The sequence below is a fragment of the Dermacentor silvarum genome, chromosome 7 (genome assembly GCF_013339745.2).
Source record: "Dermacentor silvarum isolate Dsil-2018 chromosome 7, BIME_Dsil_1.4, whole genome shotgun sequence".
Classification (NCBI taxonomy): domain Eukaryota; kingdom Metazoa; phylum Arthropoda; class Arachnida; order Ixodida; family Ixodidae; genus Dermacentor; species Dermacentor silvarum.
This window is the reverse complement of record NC_051160.1, coordinates 122,834,237-122,856,001: the sequence shown is the minus strand read 5'-3', so window position 1 is coordinate 122,856,001 and position 21,765 is coordinate 122,834,237. Positions and strand designations below refer to the sequence as shown.

General features: G+C 47.6%; 1 protein-coding gene across 4 annotated transcripts in view; it reads left to right on the top strand.

Moving 5' to 3' along the window:
- LOC119459139 (peroxidasin homolog) overlaps positions 1-21,765 on the top strand; it is a 132,933-nt gene that overhangs the window by 93,669 nt on the left and 17,499 nt on the right. For all 4 annotated transcript variants that reach the window (XM_049671175.1, XM_049671174.1, XM_049671177.1 and 1 more), the window contains 3 exons: positions 5,863-5,997; positions 9,127-9,349; positions 17,059-17,228. In XM_049671175.1, the coding sequence (XP_049527132.1) occupies positions 5,863-5,997; positions 9,127-9,319 (328 nt within the window). In that variant the 3' untranslated portion in view covers positions 9,320-9,349; positions 17,059-17,228. The remainder of the gene's footprint in view (positions 1-5,862; positions 5,998-9,126; positions 9,350-17,058; positions 17,229-21,765) is intronic.

Genomic DNA, 21,765 nt, shown 5'->3' with positions numbered 1-21,765 from the left:
AGTAGGGCCTGTAATGACATCGCACAGGCGCTACTGCGCTGCCCCTAAAGAGCAGCGCCAGTAAAATTACAAAGCTTTCAGTGATGTAATTTCAGCATCACTTTCACTAATCTTGTTTTGCACTTTTAATATGCAGTAGTCTGATAAGAATAAAAATAAAAGGCACGCACTATGAATGTTGTTTCATAAAATTTGTGGGCAGCCGTTATCAAAATTCTGAGGAATACTCAGTCAAGAACGTAAGACCTGGTATGAACAAGTTTAGTGATAGACTAGTGCAGCAAAATAACCCGCTTATCTGGCATGTTTAAGCACATATCATACATATATCTATATGCGGAGACTCACGGCAGCGCTGACGCCGACGGCGACGACGGCAAAAATTTGCTTCGACTGTCTATATAATTGCTATCGCAATAAAATCGTGTCTCTGTTCATGTACTAAGTAAAAGCCAACGCATAGAGCTGGTGGTTTTTGATTTGAAAGCCTCAGATATACGTAGCTTCTTCATTTTTCCTCCTCCGTGATCACGATCATATACGCGGAATCCTAAAGATGGCACAAATGTCTTTAGTTAGATCCCTATCGGCTAAGGCGACATGTAACGATGCCAGCAGGGCCTGACAACGCCATACCAGAGGCCCTGATGACAACGCAGACCCAGACCAATAAACGCATGACGACAATTGCAATTAACGTTTTTTTTATTTTTTTTTAGTATGAAGCGTTACTTTAGTAGAAAACGCTTCCCTGTCGGCAACGGCCAAAAAAAAGAAACAGTCCGGTGACAGTCGTTCAACTGATTTCCGGCATATCGGCGGCTCAGCAAACACATCGCATAGAGAGATCACTTGCGGAGCTTGTAATTGTGCTACTTGGCATTAACATGATTCTGCACAAGCATCCGAATTAAAAAAAATATTCTGGGGTTTTATGCGTCAAAATCACGATATCATTATGAGGCGCACCGTAGTAGGCGACTCGAGAATAATTTTGACCGCCTAGGGTTCTTAACGTGCACCCAATGCACATGCGTTTCTGCATTTCGCCTCCATCGAAATGCAGCTACCCTGGCCGAGATTCGTTCACACGCGCTTGGACTTAGCAGTGTAAGGCCAACGCCACTGCGTCACCACGGCTTGCAGGATCCGAAGTTTAAATGTAGACATCAAGCCGCACACATCAAACCTGAGCCGATGTCGTTCCTGGAAGTTTAGTGGACCCGCCGCGGTGGCGTAGTGGCGTTCCCGTTGCGCGGTTAAGCCCTAGGGCGCGGGATCGAATCCCGGCCGCGGCGGGCGCATTTAGTTGGGGGTGAAATGCAAAAGTGCCGTGTACCGTACATTGATTGCACTTTAAAGAACCTCAGGTGGGGAAAATTACTTCCGGAGTCCCCCACTACGGCGTGCCTCATAATCATATCTTGGCTCTGGTGTGGCAGATAAAACAACAGAATGTATTTAATTAGTCTTTATTTCCAAGGAGGTTGCATACCGCCCCCGAAGGTGGTACTGGCGTGACCAGCACATCTGGAATGAAGTTTATGTAAACGCTTCAAAAAAAAAAAAGAAAAAAAGAAACTATCAATTTATTTTCTGTTTCGTACAGTGGTAACCACAAATGTGCCGAGAGCCATACAGGGCATGGCGCGTTGTCTTTGACAGTGCTGATCGCATTTACCAGATCGTGTCTGAGTGAAACTTGACAACGTAGATGAGTGTATCTGCACGCCGGCTGAAGAAAAAAAAAACATTGCTGCCTGCCGCGCCAGGCAGATTGTAGTCGGAGCGAACGTAAGGGCCCTCGTTGCATTCGCGGACGCTGTGCTGCCCTAATGGCGCTACCGGTCAGGCATCGGACGCTTCGGCGTCTACGGCCGACGGCGTTCCAGGAATGTTCATCACGCTTCTTTATAGTCGATCCCCGACAAGCGTCCTCAGTCACTGATGCCGTGGCAAATCACGCTGTTTCAGATGCACATGGCAGGGCGCGCTATGTTAATTTTTAGCCAGTGCCCGTGATGCTTGTATATATTGTTTTCCAATCAAAATATTTATTTCCCAGAGGAAACGTTTGCGCCTTGTACGAACCAGATAAGTGGTAGCTCATTCAACACAGCTGTCTAAGCGTCACAGCTCTGGAGGCGCCACACACTGTAATACCGGCACTTTGGAGAAAGAGCCGGGCGTTTTCTGAATGAGCAGCACTCCACGTAGAACAGTCAACTCTCAGTCTACGACCTTTCATTTTACTCCTAATACTAAAACTCTGATAGTGGTTCCATCACACACACAAGCTAGTGCACACACGCGCACGCGCGTGTGTGCACTAGCTATGTGTGTGCACAAACACACACATACACAACGGAGGTGACCGACAATCGGGTAGCAGGTGATGATGATAACTGTATTTGTCGCTAGGGACACAACACCCTTATTCCATTGCGTTTTCCTGGCACAGATCCCGCGCTCGTTGAATGTCTACCGCAAGATACTGCAGCTCTATTGCAGGTGTCGCTTGGGCCAGCCAGGCCGGGCCAAGCAGGATGCGCAGCTGTGACTGAAGTAGTTGGTCGATGTGGGGCCGGATGGCGAGACATTTCCAAAGGACGTGTGGTTAATTGGGGTATGCAGCACAGTCCGAAGGGGGAAGTATGAGTGTCAGCTCAGATTTAGTTGTGGTAGGCCAGTATAGGGATAAAAGAGTTTGCCTGAGCCTGCCTCATCCGGATTGCATGCTCACGTAGAAGTGAGGGATATGGCGGAAGGAACTGACGGCGGCTAAGCCTGAGCGCCTTGAGTATATTCTCGAGACGGTTTGAAAGATCGTATGCACGTGAACTATCTGGTGCCCGGAGTAACTCAGCTCGGGCGGGCACCTTTAGCTCTTTTGTTACCAGACATTCCAGCGTGCCCAGGGGTCCATATGACAGTGGTATAATCACCCCCGGGAGAAAAAGCAGCCATCCTGGTGACTCAAAGAGTAGCGATCACGAGCGGCTCACGGTAAAGCTTAAGACGATCGACGTGAACAATGTCACGTCCACGACAACGGAGGTCAGAGGGGGGTGTCAGTGGTTCGATGAGGTAATTCACCGTAGACGTGCGCTGGACAATACGATAAGGTCCATCGAAGCGCGGAAGAAAATTTGAAGAGAGGCCAGGAGCATGCGCAGGTACTGACAGCCAGACGAGGTCGCCGGGAGAGAAGACAGGTTGCTCACAGTGAGCGTCATTGAGCTTTTCTGGCACTGTTGCACAGTGGTGGTGAAGTGGCGCGCTAACTTGCGACACTCCTCGGTATGCCGTGTTGTAGTCGAAACAGGCACACACTCAGAAGCATTGGGCTGGTAGGGTAGCAGGGTGTCCACGGTGTGGGATGGGTGACAGCCGTAGGGCAAAAAGTAGGGAGAAAAGCCAGTGGTAGTCTGGGTTGCAGTGTTGTAGGCGAACGTAACAAATGGTAGGATAAGGTCCCAATCTGTGTGGTCAGATGCGACGTACATGGCCAGCATGTCGCCCAGAGTCCGGTTGAAACGTTTGGTGAGTCCATTAGTCTGGGGGTGGTAGGTGGTGGTTGTCCTATGAATAACGTGGCACTGAGCCAGAAGAGCTTCGACAACCTCAGACAAAAAGACGCGCCCTCTGTCGCTGAGAAGTTCACGAGCTGGGCCATGACGGAGGATGAAACAGCGGAGCAGGAAGGAGGCGACGTCGCGCGCCGTGGCGGCAAGTAGTGCCGCAGTTTCAGCATATCGAGCAAGATTGTCGACGGCGACAATGATCCAGCGGTTACCGGCGGGTGTCATAGAAAGCGGACTATAGAGATCAATGGCCACTCGATCAAATGGTCGGGTGGGACAGGGAAGTGGCTGCAAAGCTCCAGCTGAACGGCAAGGCGCAGATTTCCGACGTTGGCAGTCCGTACATGAGCGAACAAAAGATTGCATACGAAAATATGGCTGAAACCAGTCATAATAATTATAATAATAATAATACACAATAAAACCCAGAACTGGATTTGTAATTATCTTAATGACAGTAAACAGTGTGTAGTTCTAATGGATGTAGTTCATCACACATAACCGTATCCTCAGGAGTGCCCCAGGGCAGCGTTCTGGGGCCACTATTATTCCTCATATATATTGATGACATTGTAGATGACATACAGTCTCCCATGAAACTCTTTGCAGATGACTGTGTTCTTTACAGAAAAATAAATTCACCATCAGATGTAACAATCTTGCAGAGAGACCTTGATAAAATAGGAAATTGGTGCCTACGCTGGCGAATGCGTCTGAATATTAATAAATGTAATCACGTCCACATTTCAAATCAAAAATTCGAGCCTCAAACCCAGTACAATGTTGAAAACACAACAATAAAAAGCGTCTCAGAGTGCAAGTACCTTGGCGTTTACTTCACATCGAAACTTAAATGGAACGTACACATTCAGCATTCAATATCTAAGGCAAGTAAAATGTTATATATGGTCTTTTGTAGCACCACTACCATTGACGAATCACTCAGAAAATGAATATACTAAACTTGGATAGAATGAAAACGGCGTGGTCAATGGCATGTTCCAGGCAGGTAAAATAATAGCTGCAACAAATAACTTTCGTAGGAAGTAGAGCAATGCGGCCTAGAGGAACTTTCTGTGGGCCTAGTTGGTACATACTTGACAAATGTTTTAAGGCGCAGTCAAGAGATAGGGCATAAAGGGAATGTAAAACGTAGGACAGGCGCTGTCCTGCATTTGACTTTTCCTTTGTGCCGTGTCTCTTGTTTGCACCTTAGAAAATTTGCCATGTAGACCAATGTTTCCTCTCAGCTCCTAAAGGTTATGCAAAGCAAAAATATCACATAAAGCTAAGGTCTATAAATAATACGTCCTTGACATTGAAGGTAACCTTTAGTAATTGAATAAAGAAAAAATTTAACCAGCTGTAGCTGCGAGATGTGCATTCCATTTTTTAAAGCCATATTTCCAGTTCTTTCATATTTTCGATATCTTGACTACATTGCTTGAATTTAAAGATATTTCTGCATGACCGTAAATATGTCAGTATATATATATATATATATATATATATATATATATAGGTACACCGCATATGGTACGCGACAACATTGGCTGGCTTGTAAGATTGCAACGCAGTGTTTCTTAACAAATATTAGATTTGTTTACGCCTATCTGGCCTCAACAGACTTGTCCAATATTTTTGTCCACAGAAAATGAAAGTCCATGCAATTAGAGGTAAAGTCTGACTGGATACGGATACGAAATAATTATCAGTAACATCATCATAATATAACTGTAGCACGTACGTGCCTACACTCCCGAATTTCTGGCAATATGAACTTCCGCGGTTTTACAATTGTTTCGTCAAGCTTTACGAAGATTATAGATTGCGTTCGCGAAAAGGTTGCAAATGTGTTGCTTACGAAGAAATAAAGTGTAACAATGCTCATGCCGGTCTTATGGCCTTGGAGCACGTGCTGATTGGTCTCGGATCTCCGCTTCGAGCAAGTTAGGCGAAGTTAGCGAAATCAGCAAAAGCAAATTCTCTGAGAAAGTCAGTGTTATCTACAGGCAGTGTTTTGCATTGCCGTCTCTGGTGTTACTAGCATACCGTTAAATGAAGTGCGTATGTACCCTAAACAAGGTGTGTGCTGAGGGAAACCTTGAGAAACGGCGAACCCCTCTCCCCCATGTGCTCTTCTTTTTCAATGCTGCAACATTTCTAGGAATTCTAACGTCCACATGTTGGCAGGTATGTTGTAGCAGCTAGGTTCCTTACTTCGTTTCTTTTTCTGAAACGCAAGCCACAAACACTGCTATACTGTGTCTTTTTGCAGGGTGGGTAAAAATAATGACTGGCTGGAACCTTCTAATCTCTCAACTGGATATTTCGTGGCACACAACAACAGTGAAGGCCTTCACGACGACGTACTTCGAGGGTCCCTGCTGCAGCCTATGCAGCAGTTTGACAGGTAAATAGGTCTTCCAGTGTGCAAAAAAACAAAATAATAAACTTTGTACTTATTAGATCTACAGTTGTCAGCCAGCCTGCTTTAGGCTGCGAGAGCGAAGTTACCAATACGCGGGGTCTGTTTTAATATATGCTGCCACACTTGTGGGAGGGCTTTAAAACTTTTACAGCGGAAGTTCTTATAGGCTTATTCCAATAGCCGTTTCGGTTCGCCATGGAGTCCGCCGCCGCCTCCGCCGCCGCCATTGGGGGCCTGGAATGCGAAAAAAGTACCCGGTTCCCGCTGGGATCGCACCCGCTGCGTGGCAGCCAGATACTTTACCACTGAGCCACGCAAGCGCTTGCTATCAGGCAGCGGGAAAATGCCCTATAAACACTCCCTAGGCAGGCGCGCAGACGCAGACGACCCGAGCCTCCGCCGGTATGGTTGCGCCATCTAGGTAGTGAACCTGCAAACACAGCGTGCGCAGGCGCAGACGACGAGATGCGATGCAGACGAGGTGCGCAATCAACGCGGTTGAGATGTGAGATGTGCGCCACGTATTCTGGAAACCTCTTCGGTACACGTTACTGCGTCCCCTCACAAGGTACTAACCGCTGCTGAAGAAGCGAATCATAGACCTACGTGCGTGGCTACAACCAGGCATCATCCGGCTCAGCACACTGCTGTGCAGAGAGCTTTACTAGCCGCAGCATTGCCGTCGACGCCTGGCGGACTGTTCAGATCGTTCTCGTCAAAACGAGGCGAAGAGACTTCGTCGCGAAGAACCTGATGCGCGTGGTGCCGAAATTGGAACTACTCTTGAGCCGCTCCCCCAGCTTACGCTGTGACTGTGCTGCGTATGCAGCGCAGGCCTTTGAATTTTTCACTGCGATATTAATTATGAGAACACACTAGCCGCACACGCCGCCATTGACGTGCTGTCGCAGCATCCTGCTCTTGCACGCATCGCCTATGAAGGTTTAGAAGGCCTATACAGACGCGAGAGATGCGCAATCGGTTTGGCTGCAAAAACTACAATATCAAGTGGAGACATGCTTCGCTCTAACGGCTTTGCATCAAAGGCAGGACAGCTTTCTGTCTTCTGCTACTGGCATGAGCATTATAAGTGACAAACAGTACCGCTCCTCCTGAGCAACTATGCGCACACCGCATCATTGGTCGCAGAGAATCAGGCAGGAATGTTTCACCTACGTATGCCGAAGGTTTTTCTTCGGTCTCATTTTCTGCGCCGATTTTGTGACGGCTGCAACGCCACAAGCGGCACTCATCACCGAGCCAGCAGTTGCAGGGCGCCTTGTAGCATCGAAGGTTGTTTCTGCTGTGCAGCAGCAGTTTCTCTCGCGTGCTACGTCATTGCCGACGTAACGTCCGCGCGTACTTTTCAACACCCTCCTGAAGAGCTTCCGCACAAAGGCATACCTTGCTATTGCTTTCTGTGATTCGCCATTCGGGGGAAACTGCCAATTTTTAGAGAGATTTAGTGTGTGCGGTGTTTCGCCAAAACGCGCGCAGATCGGGCGGAATAGCGGTTGTATCGGGACAGAAACGTCAGTGACCCGCACGGTGCAGCCATCCGGTGGCGCATTCTAGTCAGCGGCGTAAAAATGTTCATGTAAATATGCTTAAATACTTTGGAACAATCAGTGCGAAAAGACAAACGGTAAGGGCTTATTTACACCAGCGACTCGCTGAAGTTGTGCGACCAAGTTGGTAGCTAAGGGTCCACTCCCCAATAGTCGCAAATGGTCGCTATTGCCGTAAAGGAACTGCTTGGGGTCCGTCCTTCACTGCTGAATTTTTCAGACGCGCGACGGCAGTCGCACAGCTCTGAGCGAATCACGACGATGACGCTTAGATTACGTGCGGATGATATTGCAAGCATACGAGAACTGCTTCACTTTCGAGACATTTTAGGTGCGGCGATTGGCCGGTCACGCCTGCCGATGTCAACATCTGTCGCCTTGCGTACTTTTAGATGCGAAGCATCTTATGGTCGGGGCTATGTCACTCCCTCACTCCCTCCCTCCGCATGCGCCGTCCTCACCCGCACTGTGCATGCGCATCCTGCTCCCCCTCCTCTCCTTGTCTCATCTCCTCTCCTCTGGGCATTCCTCTTCTCCGACGCTCCTCTTCTCTCCCGATTGCGCAACGAATGGCAACACCTGCGGCTCCGCGCGCAATAATGAGAAGCAGCTTAGGTTAGAGGCGCGACGGTAGGCGCCCCAGAGGCACCGGCAACAGTCACCAACGCCGCGCGCGTTCGGTGCGAACGCGAGCAAAACGCCGACGGCGTCGACAACAGTTCTGCGCGTTGCTGGTGCTGCTGCATGTCCAAGTTTATACAGCTGATAAGACTACCTTGAGTCGACCCCATGGCTGCTTCGCATACTACTCAGGGTTCCCCTACGGGAAGATGGTGTAATTGCTTGTCCATCTCATTCGGTCGCGCGACCTCCTCATGTCGCTGGTGGGAGTGAGTCCTATCAGACCAAAAAGAGGAAGGTTCTTGTTGCGCTAATTTTTCGCCGTCACGCAGGCTATCATAATTTGTGGCGTTGTGGTACTATGTCCGAATGGCTTTAATGTGGTGCTTCAAGTGCACATTGGCTCTCTGAAGTAGCCGCTGAGTACTGCTATAAGTCTCGTTCTTTTGCGGAATATCCATTATTTTCTCTTTTTCTGGTCACTGCTGGAAAAGTGATTCACCGTTAAGGAATGTTAACGGCAAATCGACGGGTTAATGATTTGTTTGTCATAGTTCATTGCATCTTAAATACTTCGGTAGAGGCGCTGCAAATCAACACACCTGTACGAGAAGCTAACCTGTGCCCCGTGGGCATTCAAACAAACGTTAAAAATAATTGGTGCACCATACTCAGAATGGCGCGAACCCTCCTCCCACGCCCTTTGTTCCACCCCCCTGTAAAGTAGCAGATTTCGTAAACTGCTGCATTAGCCATATACTTTCCCGATAATTTGCACACCATAAAGGCCATAGTTTTTTGTTAACATTTAATTGAATTCGCAACTACTTCCCGGTGTACGCATTCCCCTCGTTCAGAATGATGAAATAAACAGTTAGAGATGTTTGTGTGCAACTTACTAAGTACACTTTTATTTTCGCAGGTACGGTGACCACAGTGTCACGCAAAACTTGTTCCGCCAACAGCACCTCGAGTACGGTTCCGACCTTTTCGCCACCGACATTCAAAGGGGCCGGGACCACGGTCTCCGTCCCTACGCCGACTACGTGCAACACTGCCGGAACATTACGCTGACGGATTTCGACAGCCTAAAAGGCATTGATGGCAGACGATAACACCACAGAGATATTAAAAGCTCTCTATAGGTACGTGCACAGCAGACGATAACGTTATGTAAGGCCTTCTCACAGCGGCTGTTGTCGCCATGCGAAGCCCCTAAAGTGTCAACAACGTGGAGCATATTTCGTGCGGGACATGGTTGTCGTTTCCCAGAATTATGTAACCTTACTAGTAGGAGATTTTCTACGTCGTGTCATTGCTCTGGAAAGTCATGCAGGGGCGATTTTTCTCGTATAACCACATGTGTTACAAAACGCAATAGCGACAGTCACCCACTTCACCATTCAAGTCCGCGTTACGTCAAGAAAAGGGAGTGGGAAATATCTCGAAGGGAGACATGCAGAATTTGGCAAACCTGGCACTAAGAATTTTCCCGCGTGAGCAGCATTTCGTATCCTGCCGTGGTTGCGCAGTGGCTATGGTGTTGGGCTGCTGAGAACGCGGTCGCGGGATGGAATCCCGGCCACGGCGGCCGCATTTCGATGGGTGCGAAATGCGAAAACACCCGTGTACTTAGATTTAGGTGCACGTTAAAGAACCCCAGGTGGTCCCAATTTCCGGAGTCCCCCACTACACCGTGCCTCATAATCAGATCGTGGTTTCGGCACGTAAAACCCCATAATTAAATTTTTTCAAGATTTCGTATTCACCTCTATTTTGATAGAAGCGCAACCTAATAGAGCTTGATTTGGTTATCGCCCCCCAAGCTTTGATACGAGAAGTCGCCATCTGAATAAAACGTCGTGCGGCTAGCTTCAGAATTATCGGACTTATAAAACCAATGACGCAGCCCTAAATTCAGACTCCAGACGCTTCTACAGCTCACATTATTTCTGTTCTATTTTTTATCCTGACTTTATTTCTTTTATGAACTGTACTAATATTGTTGCATTGGGCTGACACTGCACTTGTACCAACTTCGTGTATTTGTACCTGCACCCAACGATTCTAGACCAGCTTCAGTTGTAAAACTGGGCGGTGTTGCGCGGAACTGCCACCCGCCCGCGCCTTCATGGCGCTGCTGTCGCGCCCAGCTTCACTTCCCCACTAGCCGGCTACGCGAACTGGCCGGACGAAACACGCGGTGCAGCGTTGGTGTATTCTGTAGTCGGTTGTTGACGGGGGATTTCAGGAAGCATGTTATCTGCGAAACTGCAGCCTTCGCCTGTTTGTTCAAGATATTAGCAGACGATGCCGACGTGCTGCGTTCCGGACTGCAACAAGCGGCTATCGAACGATGTCGGCAGTTGGGCACGCCACTTCTTGTGTGCTCCCAGCAATGTGACACTTCGCTCGGCGTTGAACAGAGCGATTCCTCGTGCCCACCGGGAACTCTCTGCGAAATCCATAGTGTGTGATTTACACCTTCATGAGGAGGACATCTTAAAGTGTTTCTGCATATTATCAATTGACAGACGTTTGAGGTACCACGAGACAAGTGGACACTTGCCGAGGGTGCGGTGCCAAATGTGTTCCCGAACATTATCTCGTATCTGTCGAACCAACCGGGGAAAAAACACAAAAGAAGAGAGATGTTTGGTGACCTGTTATGGGCCATCTTCGAAGAGCTGTCAGAGAATACGCTAAGTCGTGTTGGGTGCCCCTTACGATTTCATGAACTGAGTGCACGCATCAATAAATTTTTAAATGCACGAGCAGATGCCATCAAAATTCAGAACGTTATGATGAGCTTTGCAACAAATTCAGTGCGGCTCATTCAACTGTGTTTCGGTTCTCTATCTTTTCTTCCTCACCAAGCCCTTCGCACACCTAGAGTGGTTTTGGGGGTATTTTGGAAGGGTAATTTAAGACTGCAGTTGAAACAAATTTTCTCTTTAGAGCCCAGTTCACATCAAGAGAGCGTAATTACCTGTGGTTCATGAAGGCTTAAATATATGCTAAACGTGAAAACAAAATATTCGCACCGAGGGGGTTTCCAGAGCACGCCATTTATAATAAACAAATTTTGTTATCGCTCTGATAATTATGTCTATTGGAACTCTCTTCTGAAAGAGGCGGCAACAAATAGCTAGCTCGACAGAGCTAATCAGGTTTCGCAACATCTATTGCAGTCTTAGCATTTTGACTATCTCTCCTGGATCTTTTTCTTCATGACTAAAACCTCAATCTCCAGCTATATAGTGCAGATACCTATGTCTTTACCGACCCCGGCTGAGCAAGGTCTTTTCCCCTTTTTTTATCACTACTCTAAACGTCTCTTACTTTTCTCGACTGATGTCCCGTTAATGCTTTCCATTTGCTACGAATAGCAGGGTTTCCTGAAGAAGGTGGACGTTTCCTACGGGTCTTGCTGGGTTAATGCTTTCGAATTCCATTACGATGTTCTCAGTCGTCTTCGCGCATTTCCTGCAGCACATACATGCCTCAATTTTTTGCGAATATTTGCTCCGGTATGTTTTTGACAAGTGTCGAAAGCTACGTCAGACGTGTGCGCAAACAATCGGGCTTGTCCCGTAAAATATTCGGCGGAATGGCGGATCCATAAGAAGAACCCTCTTTTGGAAGCACATTCCGCGAAGCTTTGCACAACCTTCAGAGTAATCATCATCATCATTGTCACGATCATCATTAGCAGCAATTTTTACGTTCACTCGAGGAGGGGCGAGGCCCCTCCTAGCGATCTCCATTTACCCTAGTCTTGCGCTAGCTGATTCCAACTTGCGCCTGCAAATTTCCTAATTTCATCACTCCACCTAATTTTCTGCCGTCCTCGACTGCGCTTCCCTTCTCTTGGTATCTATTCTGCAACTCTAATGGTCCTCCGGTTATCTACCCTACGAATTACATGGCCTGCCCAGATACATATTCTTTCTCTTAATGTCAAATTGAATATCGGCTATCCCCCGTTTGTTCTCTGATCCAGACCGCTCTCTTACTGTATCTTAACGTTACGCCTAACATTTTAGCGCGAAGTTATAAGGTACCCGTTCCTGCGGTGAGCGTCGGCGTCCCGCGTAACCGAGCGACCGAGCACAGCGAAGCATGAAAGAGCGAACGCGGAGTGCAGCAGGGGATGAAAGACGGCGATAGCGAAGAGAACGCGAGGAGGAAAGTGGAGGAGGAGGGTATGACTAAAATCGTGAGAAGAAAAGCGTAGTGCCGCGCGAGACGGGCTCTGCGGTTACGATGGCTACGAGATGGTGCGCAGAGTAGCGTGCGTCGTCTGTTCACCTATGACACCAACGATAAGGCATGCGGCAAGCGCGTCCACCGATACCATATATGGAAACAACGCGCTGCATGAGTGGAGGTCTGTTTGCGGCGGCTGCTGTGAATCGCGCCCACGCGTCACCCCTGCGCTTCCTCTCGCGATGTCCCGACTAGCGAGGCAGTGGCACCAGATTTCGCTCCGTTTAGAGCGTGCCGCGCGAGACAGATTATCCGCGCCCAAATAAAAGCACGTATACAGCTTCGCTCAAATTTCACGTTACGGAGTATCGTAAGCGTCGGTGAATGTTTCAAGCGAAGGTTGTATACGCTAGCCTGTGCCGACGATGTAATGCTAAAGCTACTATGGCTCATAGCCGCATTGGAAATGCGGGCATGAGCCAGAGATATGCCGGTATGATCCAGGGACAAGAAATGAAGAAAGAAAGACAGAAGGAAGGAAAGAAAGAAAAAAGAAAGGAAGAAAGAAAGAAGAAATGAGCAGGGCGGGGAACGCTGCACCGGATCACGTGACGCGCGCGACCAATCAGGTGGTTTGGTGTGTCGCAGGGAGGAAAACGGAAGGAAAGGGGGTTGGAGCTCGCTTTGCTGGGCTTCCCTCGCCTTATATCAGTTTCGGCGCCCGGATGGGAAGGCCTCGCTTGATGCGTTCCGCCGAGGAGCAGGCTGCGTTTCAGCAACGGCGCCGCGAACTCACTCGGGAAAGGGCTCGCCGTCGACGTACCGATTCTAGCGTGAGAGCTTCCGGAGCTCAGGCGAAACCCCGAGTCAGCGAAGAGCCATCTACCCTGAGTTTAGGGCAAACGAAGCGGGACGCTTGCAACAGTGTCGTCTTGCGACAGGCTTCGCTTATCCCCCTTTCCTCGACATTGGAAGGCCTCTGATTTTGTTATTGCTTGTTTGCCTAGGGGTGGATTGAAGCAGTCTCCAGAAAAAGCGTCAACAAAGAACTGCTTTGAGTGCCAAACAGTACAAGGCTCACTCGCGCCTCTTAGCGAACGAAAACTGAGGGCGACTTCAAGAGTGGTCAGTGAAGCTATCTTTACGCAGAAGAGTTGAGCTTGTCATCGTCGATAGTTAACCATCGCGTAATTTTTGGATTGCAGTTTGGACTTCAATGTCTTCGTAATTCTCAAATACTGCAACTCGACGGGATTTCAATCAATCACAGAGTGGATAAGTAGCGAAGCGTAATTGCAGCATTGTTCTTTTGCACACGTTGTCATAGTATCGCGTGCAGGGGCACCGAATGGAATAAATGAACGCTATAGGAGCAAATGCAGCAGTTGTTACAGCAATGATGACCACGCCAATTTTCACTGGAGGCGCTGAAACAGTCACCCTGCACCACAGCACGAACAAAATAGGCCCTGACGCGACGGAAAACTTTATTTAGCTGTTCAGCGTGCTTATGCCTGACGTATCCTAACGCCAAACACGGCATAATCAATTAGAAACGTCGCATGTACTTCTATAAACAATATCGCCGCCATTGAGTCTGTGAATGTGGGCCACCAATTGAGCTGTTCTTCGGCAGTACGCACTACACTTGGCGTCCCCATACCAGCGCATGCAACATACTAACTGCCTATTCGGTTCTGTGCGCATTCGCGAAAATGCAACAGGTAGCTTGTTAGCAACCAACTGTCATCCAAATGATCGATGCGTGCTACGACCATTAGCGCTCCCTCGGCGCAGTCAAACCCAGCAGCCGGCTAAGTAAGGAGCAGGGGTAGCTGTCAAAGGCGCATCGCGTTCACGCTTCGTGACATCTCGATCGTTACCAATCGCCATCAAATCATTCTTGAACCACAGTCTGTTGCACAACGCACAACTGAATCCGAAATGTATGTCCAGAGAGTACCTGTGAAATTTCTCATACGCACCCTTGTGCTCGTCCAATTTAGTGGCGTGGCACCTGCGTCGCTAAGCCGCATTCTACGCTTCACCGCACCCGGCTTTATGTCGAGCCCGCCGCTTACGGGCAGCGTCTCGGGCACGATCTTCGCTGGTACTCGCTGGCCGTTTTCTAGCTTTCCTCTTGCTTCGCCATGTGTCAGTACATGCCTTACTGGTTTGTTTTGCCTCCTCATAGAGGGCGCGGGAGTTTTGAGGCACGGATGTTGAAAAAATTTATGGCCCGGTGTAAAGCACTGCCAGATCAGCGTGACAGTACCTGTGAAGATACCTGTGAAGATCAGACATACGTTTAGCCACAGCCTTGTTTTACGCACAAACGTAAGTGGCTTGGCAGTGCAGTCGGCGAGGGGAAGTTTGAAGCCGTGAAGGAAGCAAGCGCTGGAGGAGGAAGGCGCCTGGAGGTGAATAACAGAATCGCGCGCCGGGGAAAGTATGAAGAAGCGCGCTGAGAGCGCGGCAAAGCTCCGCCATGCACCTAGAGAAATGTCTAGGCGGCGTTGAGCGAAGCGGGAAAGGAGAAAAAGTTCACCGTTGATTAAGATACTCCCTAATGCGAAATTTGAGTGCAGCTTTATGTGTGCTTTAATTTCGCGATATTCTGGCTGGCGCGGCTGCGCAAGCCCTACCTTGAAAGTGGACTGTCTGGGCGTCTGGACGCACCGAGAGAAGATAGCTTAGTGGGCGCTATAGCACCCATACGCTTGCACGTCACCCGCCTTCACGGAGTGAAATGTCACAGTAACTTCTAAGTGCGAAGCAATTTAGGGGTCCGGGCTGTCGGCGTCCATCGCGTGTGATCTGTCGTGATGACGCTCAAAAACGAGTGCTCAAAACGTGTGCAGAATTGATCGAAACCAGTTCAAAATGAACTAACGTGATTCAGAAATATCTAAAACAGACTTATAATCAAGCGTTAACCGCATTGACTAGGAGAAACTCGTTAAAGTTGGTTCCGAAACGCCAGACTGGTACCAGCGCAGCTCAAGAGAGGGCGCCACAACAGCATAAGCGCTCGATTCCTCGTGCCTCCACTGCTACTCCAGCACCGGCGCATCACTCCTCCAAAATTTCCCACGTTTCACGTTATCGGAGCTGCATTAGCGCTGGATTTGATCTACACCAGCGCAGGATTTTTTTGTTCTGAGCCAACGAGATCGAGCCTCAAATAACAATGCACTGTGTTTAAATTTAGAGTACAAATTTTGTATACTGATTTTGTTCTTGCCGTATCCGGAAATATCCATGAACTATTTTCTTTCCATCCTTGGCATCCAATTAACCCTCTCTGTTTCTTTCACTTGGTTGTCAACTTTCACAACTTATTACTCCATTCTTTCCCCCTTTTCAGGTACATAAATATGTGTACTTTGGTCGGCCACTTCTTGTGATAAATTTTCAGGTGTCTTTCTTTAAAACTAATATTGCTATGGCCCTCTCTGACGTGAAAAGAAGCCCAACCCATGTCTTCCTCAACCCCAAAGCCAACCGGCCCACCGCCTTTGATTAACTTCCAACCCCGAGAAGATCTTTAACTTGAAACACAGAGTGACATTTGCAAATGTTCACGCTGGCACCAACACTCCATTCCAATTTCGTAGCACCACCTCACATTTATTTCAGCTCCAAATTGCGCTATCATTTATAATATCTGCACTCCGCTTCACCTTCATTATCACATTATTTGATTGGATGCCTGAGTAGGTCTTTTATTTGTTTATGTATACACCAAGATATTTATTTTCCCGCTGAAATAGGGCCTATAGATATGTCTCCTAATGGCCACACGTATTCGCAAATTTCTCTAAATCCTCTACATTGTGTGATTGTATCACTATGTAGCCCACATAAATCAGCCCTAGGGCCTTCTGTCGCACGTTTTTCTAATTACGGATGTATGATAAAGCAAAAACTAGTTCGCTGTTTCCAGTCCTTTTCCTATGCCCGTAACTAAAGCGTGGACTACAATGGAGACAGAGGGAATCCTTACGTCTATCCTGGGTGTATTTTCATTAGTTCTGTGTTTCTTTATGGCACCGGCCTCGTTGATGCATGGTGCACTCGGTGTGAGAGCATATAATTACGAGGCCTGCACGCTTCCTTGGGTTGTTGTGCGGCCGGCTCTGCGTCAGTGAGTAAATGTGAGCAAAACGTGTTACGTTAACGGTGTGTCTAATCTGTTCTGCTTTACGCTACATACTTGATACAGCAATACACCCCCCAGGACCAGTTTTGTAATTACAAAGTATTAGCATGTAAGATGTGCTCGCAAGAAGCACTTGTTTTTTCTATTGTGTGCAGCATAAAAATTGAAACACTACGTAAGAGTGAACTGGATCTCTTCAAAAAAGCACACAACAGTATAGCAATGTGTCAAATTTTACGGGAAAAAATATCGGAAATAAAAATCTGCTGCCAAACACAAAACGTCCAAATTTCAAATAAATGCTTGCAAGTGCATCAGAAACAAATCACGAAATTGTGGAAAAAGCCGCACAATATTCTTTAGTGCACACAGTGAACGATGACGGGAAAACAAGGAGCCGAATAATATCTTGCTGGCCAACTCAAAAGAATTATCTCTGACATCCCCCCTTATGGCGTTTTCCTTTTTTCACTTCTATTGCAGAAACGTGACTGACGTTGACTTATTTTCTGGTGGCCTTTCTGAAAAGCCAATTGAAGGAGCACAGGTTGGCGAAACATTCGCCTGCATCATCGCTAGTGTTTTTCAAGCGCTGAAGTACGGCGACAGATTTTACTACGAGCATGGCAACCAGTCAGGCTCTTTCACACATGGTAAGTTTAGGGCCAGAGGGCTTGCTAATGAAGTGCAGGTCACTGCAATTTTCGGCCATGCATGCAAGCGGCATTATGTTAAAAAAAGAAGTATTGACCCTTTTCGCGGAGCAGTTTGTTTTAGAGAAACGAGATGGCGCTCACGGCGGCGCGCCATACCTCTCCTCAGCGACCGCGCACGAATACGAAACCATTAGCGCTTCTACCTTGCTTCTGTGCGATCAGCTGTCGGAAATGCAACTGAGTTTTCCCTAACACACTGTGCTCCAATCATGCTAGATTGAATCATGTGGATTGAAGACGTGTACAGTAGTTGGCTGCAATAATAGTGACTGGCATGTTAACGAATAGAATTAATCTTTGTGGCCAAGTTCGCGGACCGCTGCTGCAACTGTCTGAACGTGTCACCGGCGCTTCGTGATGTACGGCTTTCCTCAAGGATACAGAAATTTGCTCATCCGCCAGCCTTGTATCCCTAACCTTCAAAGAAAGGGCTTCATCCCCAGAACGTCGGCAAGAGTGAGTACCACTCGTTAAACAATGACAAAGGGAGTAGCGCCGCCTCCTGTCATAGTAAGTTTCGCGCACGTTATCTATGCACATCTGTCCCAAATGCCAGGGAAACTTACTCCGACTCTATCGCCGACGTATCAAGAATAAGAGAATGGCCGCACCGCACACTTGAATATATGCGCACTGTATACGCACAATAAATGACGGACTACACCTATGGCGCACGAATGGTCGAAGCTGAATGTTTCGTGACGGTACACAAGAGTAAGCGAGTTACTAGCTGTAATATATATTTGCTACAAGATATTACAATGTACAAAACAGCTACGTTTCAAGCCTTGTGCGCAGAAAGAACAAATCTATCGGAACTGAGCACACCCGCGATCGATTAGGCAGAAAATGATCAGATAGTGGCCGCACCGAGGAACTCTACTGAGAGAGAAATTGGCAAGCCACTGCTTCAAAATATTTGCCGAATAAAGAACAAAGAGCAAAGCACACTAATCCTGACTGAATTCATAATCGGAAAGCTTGGATAGCTTGGAATACATATTTAGCCCCGCTTTTAGAACAAGCACCATATACGCTGCTTGCGCCGTTTGGGCATAGCTTAATCAGCTCCGAAAGCGCTTTTGCATGTTCTCTGAAGCTGTGATCAAAGCTTCGTGTCGTCCACCTAGTCACAGACTACGATATCTCCGAAAACAGAGGTTTTCTAAGCCGCGCCGGCGTCATACACTTCCATTGTAAACAAGGAGGCAACGGAGGCAGTTGAGGCAAGCAATGGACGCGTCACCATGTGATCAAACATGGCAGCGCCCACGGGATCGCCGCGAAAAGGGTCAATACAGAACAAGTGAATGAATTTAGGGCAAAGAAGAAATGGCAAGAAATTTTGAACCTTTTATGGACCTTTTAGGTCCATAAAAGGGTTGTTTTAGGGACCTTTTATGTAATTGTCAACTTTCTTCTTTCTGGGGTTTTCCGTGCCAAAACCAGTACTGAATATGCGGCACGCCGTAGCGGAGGGCTCCGTATTAATTTTGACCACCTGGGATTACTTAACGTGCACTAAAGAAACCGAAAATTTTTATTAAAAAATCTAGAATCTTGTTGTGTATGTAACCTATTTGTGCTATATACTCAGCGCACGGAAACCATTTGCGATCAGGAAAACCCCATAGAGAAAGAATGGGCAGGATAAAAAAAAGAATTAAGGTAGGGCAGACATAATGTCGCTCTCCCAATTCCGCCGCCCTACGTTGCCGATTGAACGACTCCCTCAGTAAAACTGAATGATATAGCTCCCAGAAGTGTTGCTTCATCGACGACTCGCCTGCCAAATCCTCTGATCGCACTGCAGGCCAGACGGAACCTGATAGACGTTGAACTGAATGATGCACATGTTGCTCTAGTGGATTCTGGGGCTCAGATATAAGTGATGAATTCGGAGATTCGTCGCCGACTTAACGCTTTCAGACGCCAATAAATTCTGTTTACTGAAAACTTACTTTCACCGCAATTCTTGCATATTCAGGACCATAAAAAGCACAAAGCTGCAGATTAGATTAAGATTTTTGAATTCTTTAGGGAGCTTTGTCGAGTTTACAGAACGTGGACTCCATGCGAAAACTCACTACGGGAACATTACATTTGAGAACATCAACTATTTCATGTCTAGCAGACTTGAAAAGCACCCATCTAAGCACTTTGAAATTATGCCTGATGCAACACACTCCAAAAACAATGAAAGTGGTACACCTACTACACATAACGACATGATCGCACCGAACAAGTACGCACAGCCGTCTACGTTCCCACTCGTTTCACTAAAAAATTGTGCACCCGTTATTCAAACTCGCAACACGATTTCAATCAGAACAGTTTGAAGATGTATGCGAAATATTTTAGGTACCATTACTTACATCAATGATATTGCAGTTGACGCACTTTCTTTGCGTACGTAATTGTGTACACAGCGTCTTGTGTACACAGTGTGTACACACCACCCAAAGTATCACTCCTTCGTGTCGCCGATGACGGAACGTTTCCCGTGCTATGGGTGTGCTCCGCTCGAATAAGTGTTGCTGACCGATTCACAAGCGTACTACATGCCGTGCTCGAGAAATGCTCCCATGAACCCATACACGGTATGAATTTTCTGTCTGCCCATTCTGCCCTTATTGACTGTGGGAACGGCTTGCTTCAGCTAGACCTACCGTGCTACCATGGCGCTCCTACTACATGCCAGCCGCGCTCGTGCTCAGTGGATTACGTTCGTCTACCTCCTCAAATCGTTATACAGGGTGTCCCAGCTATCACGCAGCATGATTTTAAAAAGAGGAATGGCGTTAAGCGAAGCAAACCTAGGGCGTATTTTTTTCTGTACAGTGTAGTAGCCGCCAATATTTCTTTCGTTACTGAGATTTAATTAGCTTATTGCAATTAATTATCTAACTCGAGAAGTACTGTCTTAATTGTCAAAGTGTCAATGAGAAAATTGTGGAGCAACATGAAAAACTCCCGATACAGCTTTCTGTTGCTCAGTACGTGCTGCATAAAAGTGTTTTTTCTAGCGAGAAAGAAGCCCGCTAATACACGCAAAGTGCCTCGAGGGACCTGTCGCGCGGCAATTCTGCGTGTATTCGCGGGATCAGTTCGCACTCGGAAAAACATGTTTATGTAGCACGTATTGAGCAACAGAAAGCTATATCGGGGGGTTTTCATGTTGGTGTACAATTTTCTCATTGACTACTTGACAATTAGGACACTACTTCTCGAGTTAGATAATTATTTGCAATAAGCTAATTAAGTCTCAGTAACGAAAAAAATACTGGTGGCTACTCCACTGCACTGGAAACAATACGCACTAGGTTTGCTTCGCGTAACAACGTCCCTCTTTTTTTAAGTCGTGCTGCATGATAGCTGAGACACCCTGTATATCCGAACTTGCGGTTTTTTAACACGAAAGTGTTTTATGCCGGGGTCCACCAAGACTTCACTGACGTATTTCCGTCACGGATATGACGTTCTTACAATGTACACGAACATAATACAAAGAAAGAAACCAGAAGAAAAAGTTCCACCAACATGCAAAATTTGGAAATCGAACCCACGACCTCTCGGTCCGCGACGATAGATCGCCGAGCGTTTAACCCATTGCGCCACAAACGCATTTGCAGAGAGCTACACAGACGCGCCTTATATATCTAACACTCCTCCGTGTACCCGCGCTCTTGCTCGGGGCGGTGCCGCCGCCTACGAGCATAAAAGAGAAGTACTGCATTATGACACTAACGCGCACCGACAGTGAACGCTTCGGTGGTCTCAGCACTACGACGCCTCGATGCCAGCATTCGAAGGGACGCTGGCATCAAGAAGCACTACCAACGCCACCTAGGTGGCGTTCACCGTACTCAGCACAGCGGAGCGTGGCCTCCGCAATTAGCTCTGAAAATGTTTCTGAAGTTGATCGCGGAGGCTGCAATTACGACGCGCTGTACGCGCTGATTTGACTCGGTGACGATTCAGTTACGTGCTTTGTCTTGCGCGTTGTATTAGTGTGTCAGTTACGTGCTTCGTCTTTCGCGTTGTGCTAGCGTGTGCAGCGTAGTGCAGCTTCCATATGCACGACGGTTGCTCATGGTCATCGACGTTGGTAGTCGTGATGGAGGAGACGTGCCACCAGGCGTCAGCGTGGGTGCATCAACGCCTAAGGGCGCTTTAGCCACAAAACACCAATAGACATTATATATCAATGTGCAATAAACATTACACTACTTCTGTGAAGACACGTTTCACTTTCGTGTTCTATACCGATTCCTATATAAGAGGGATCAACGACATTTTTTTTTCTCCCATTCCCGATGGCGTTTACATCTTGACCCCAATCGCTGCCCTCTTATTCGCCAAAAACTTCGCTCTTCTTCACACCCTTCTTAGAGTTACGGATAGTCGAACATCTCTACCCATATTGAACTTTAACTGGTGCGCGCAACTTATGCCAGGCGGCATGACTCTAGCC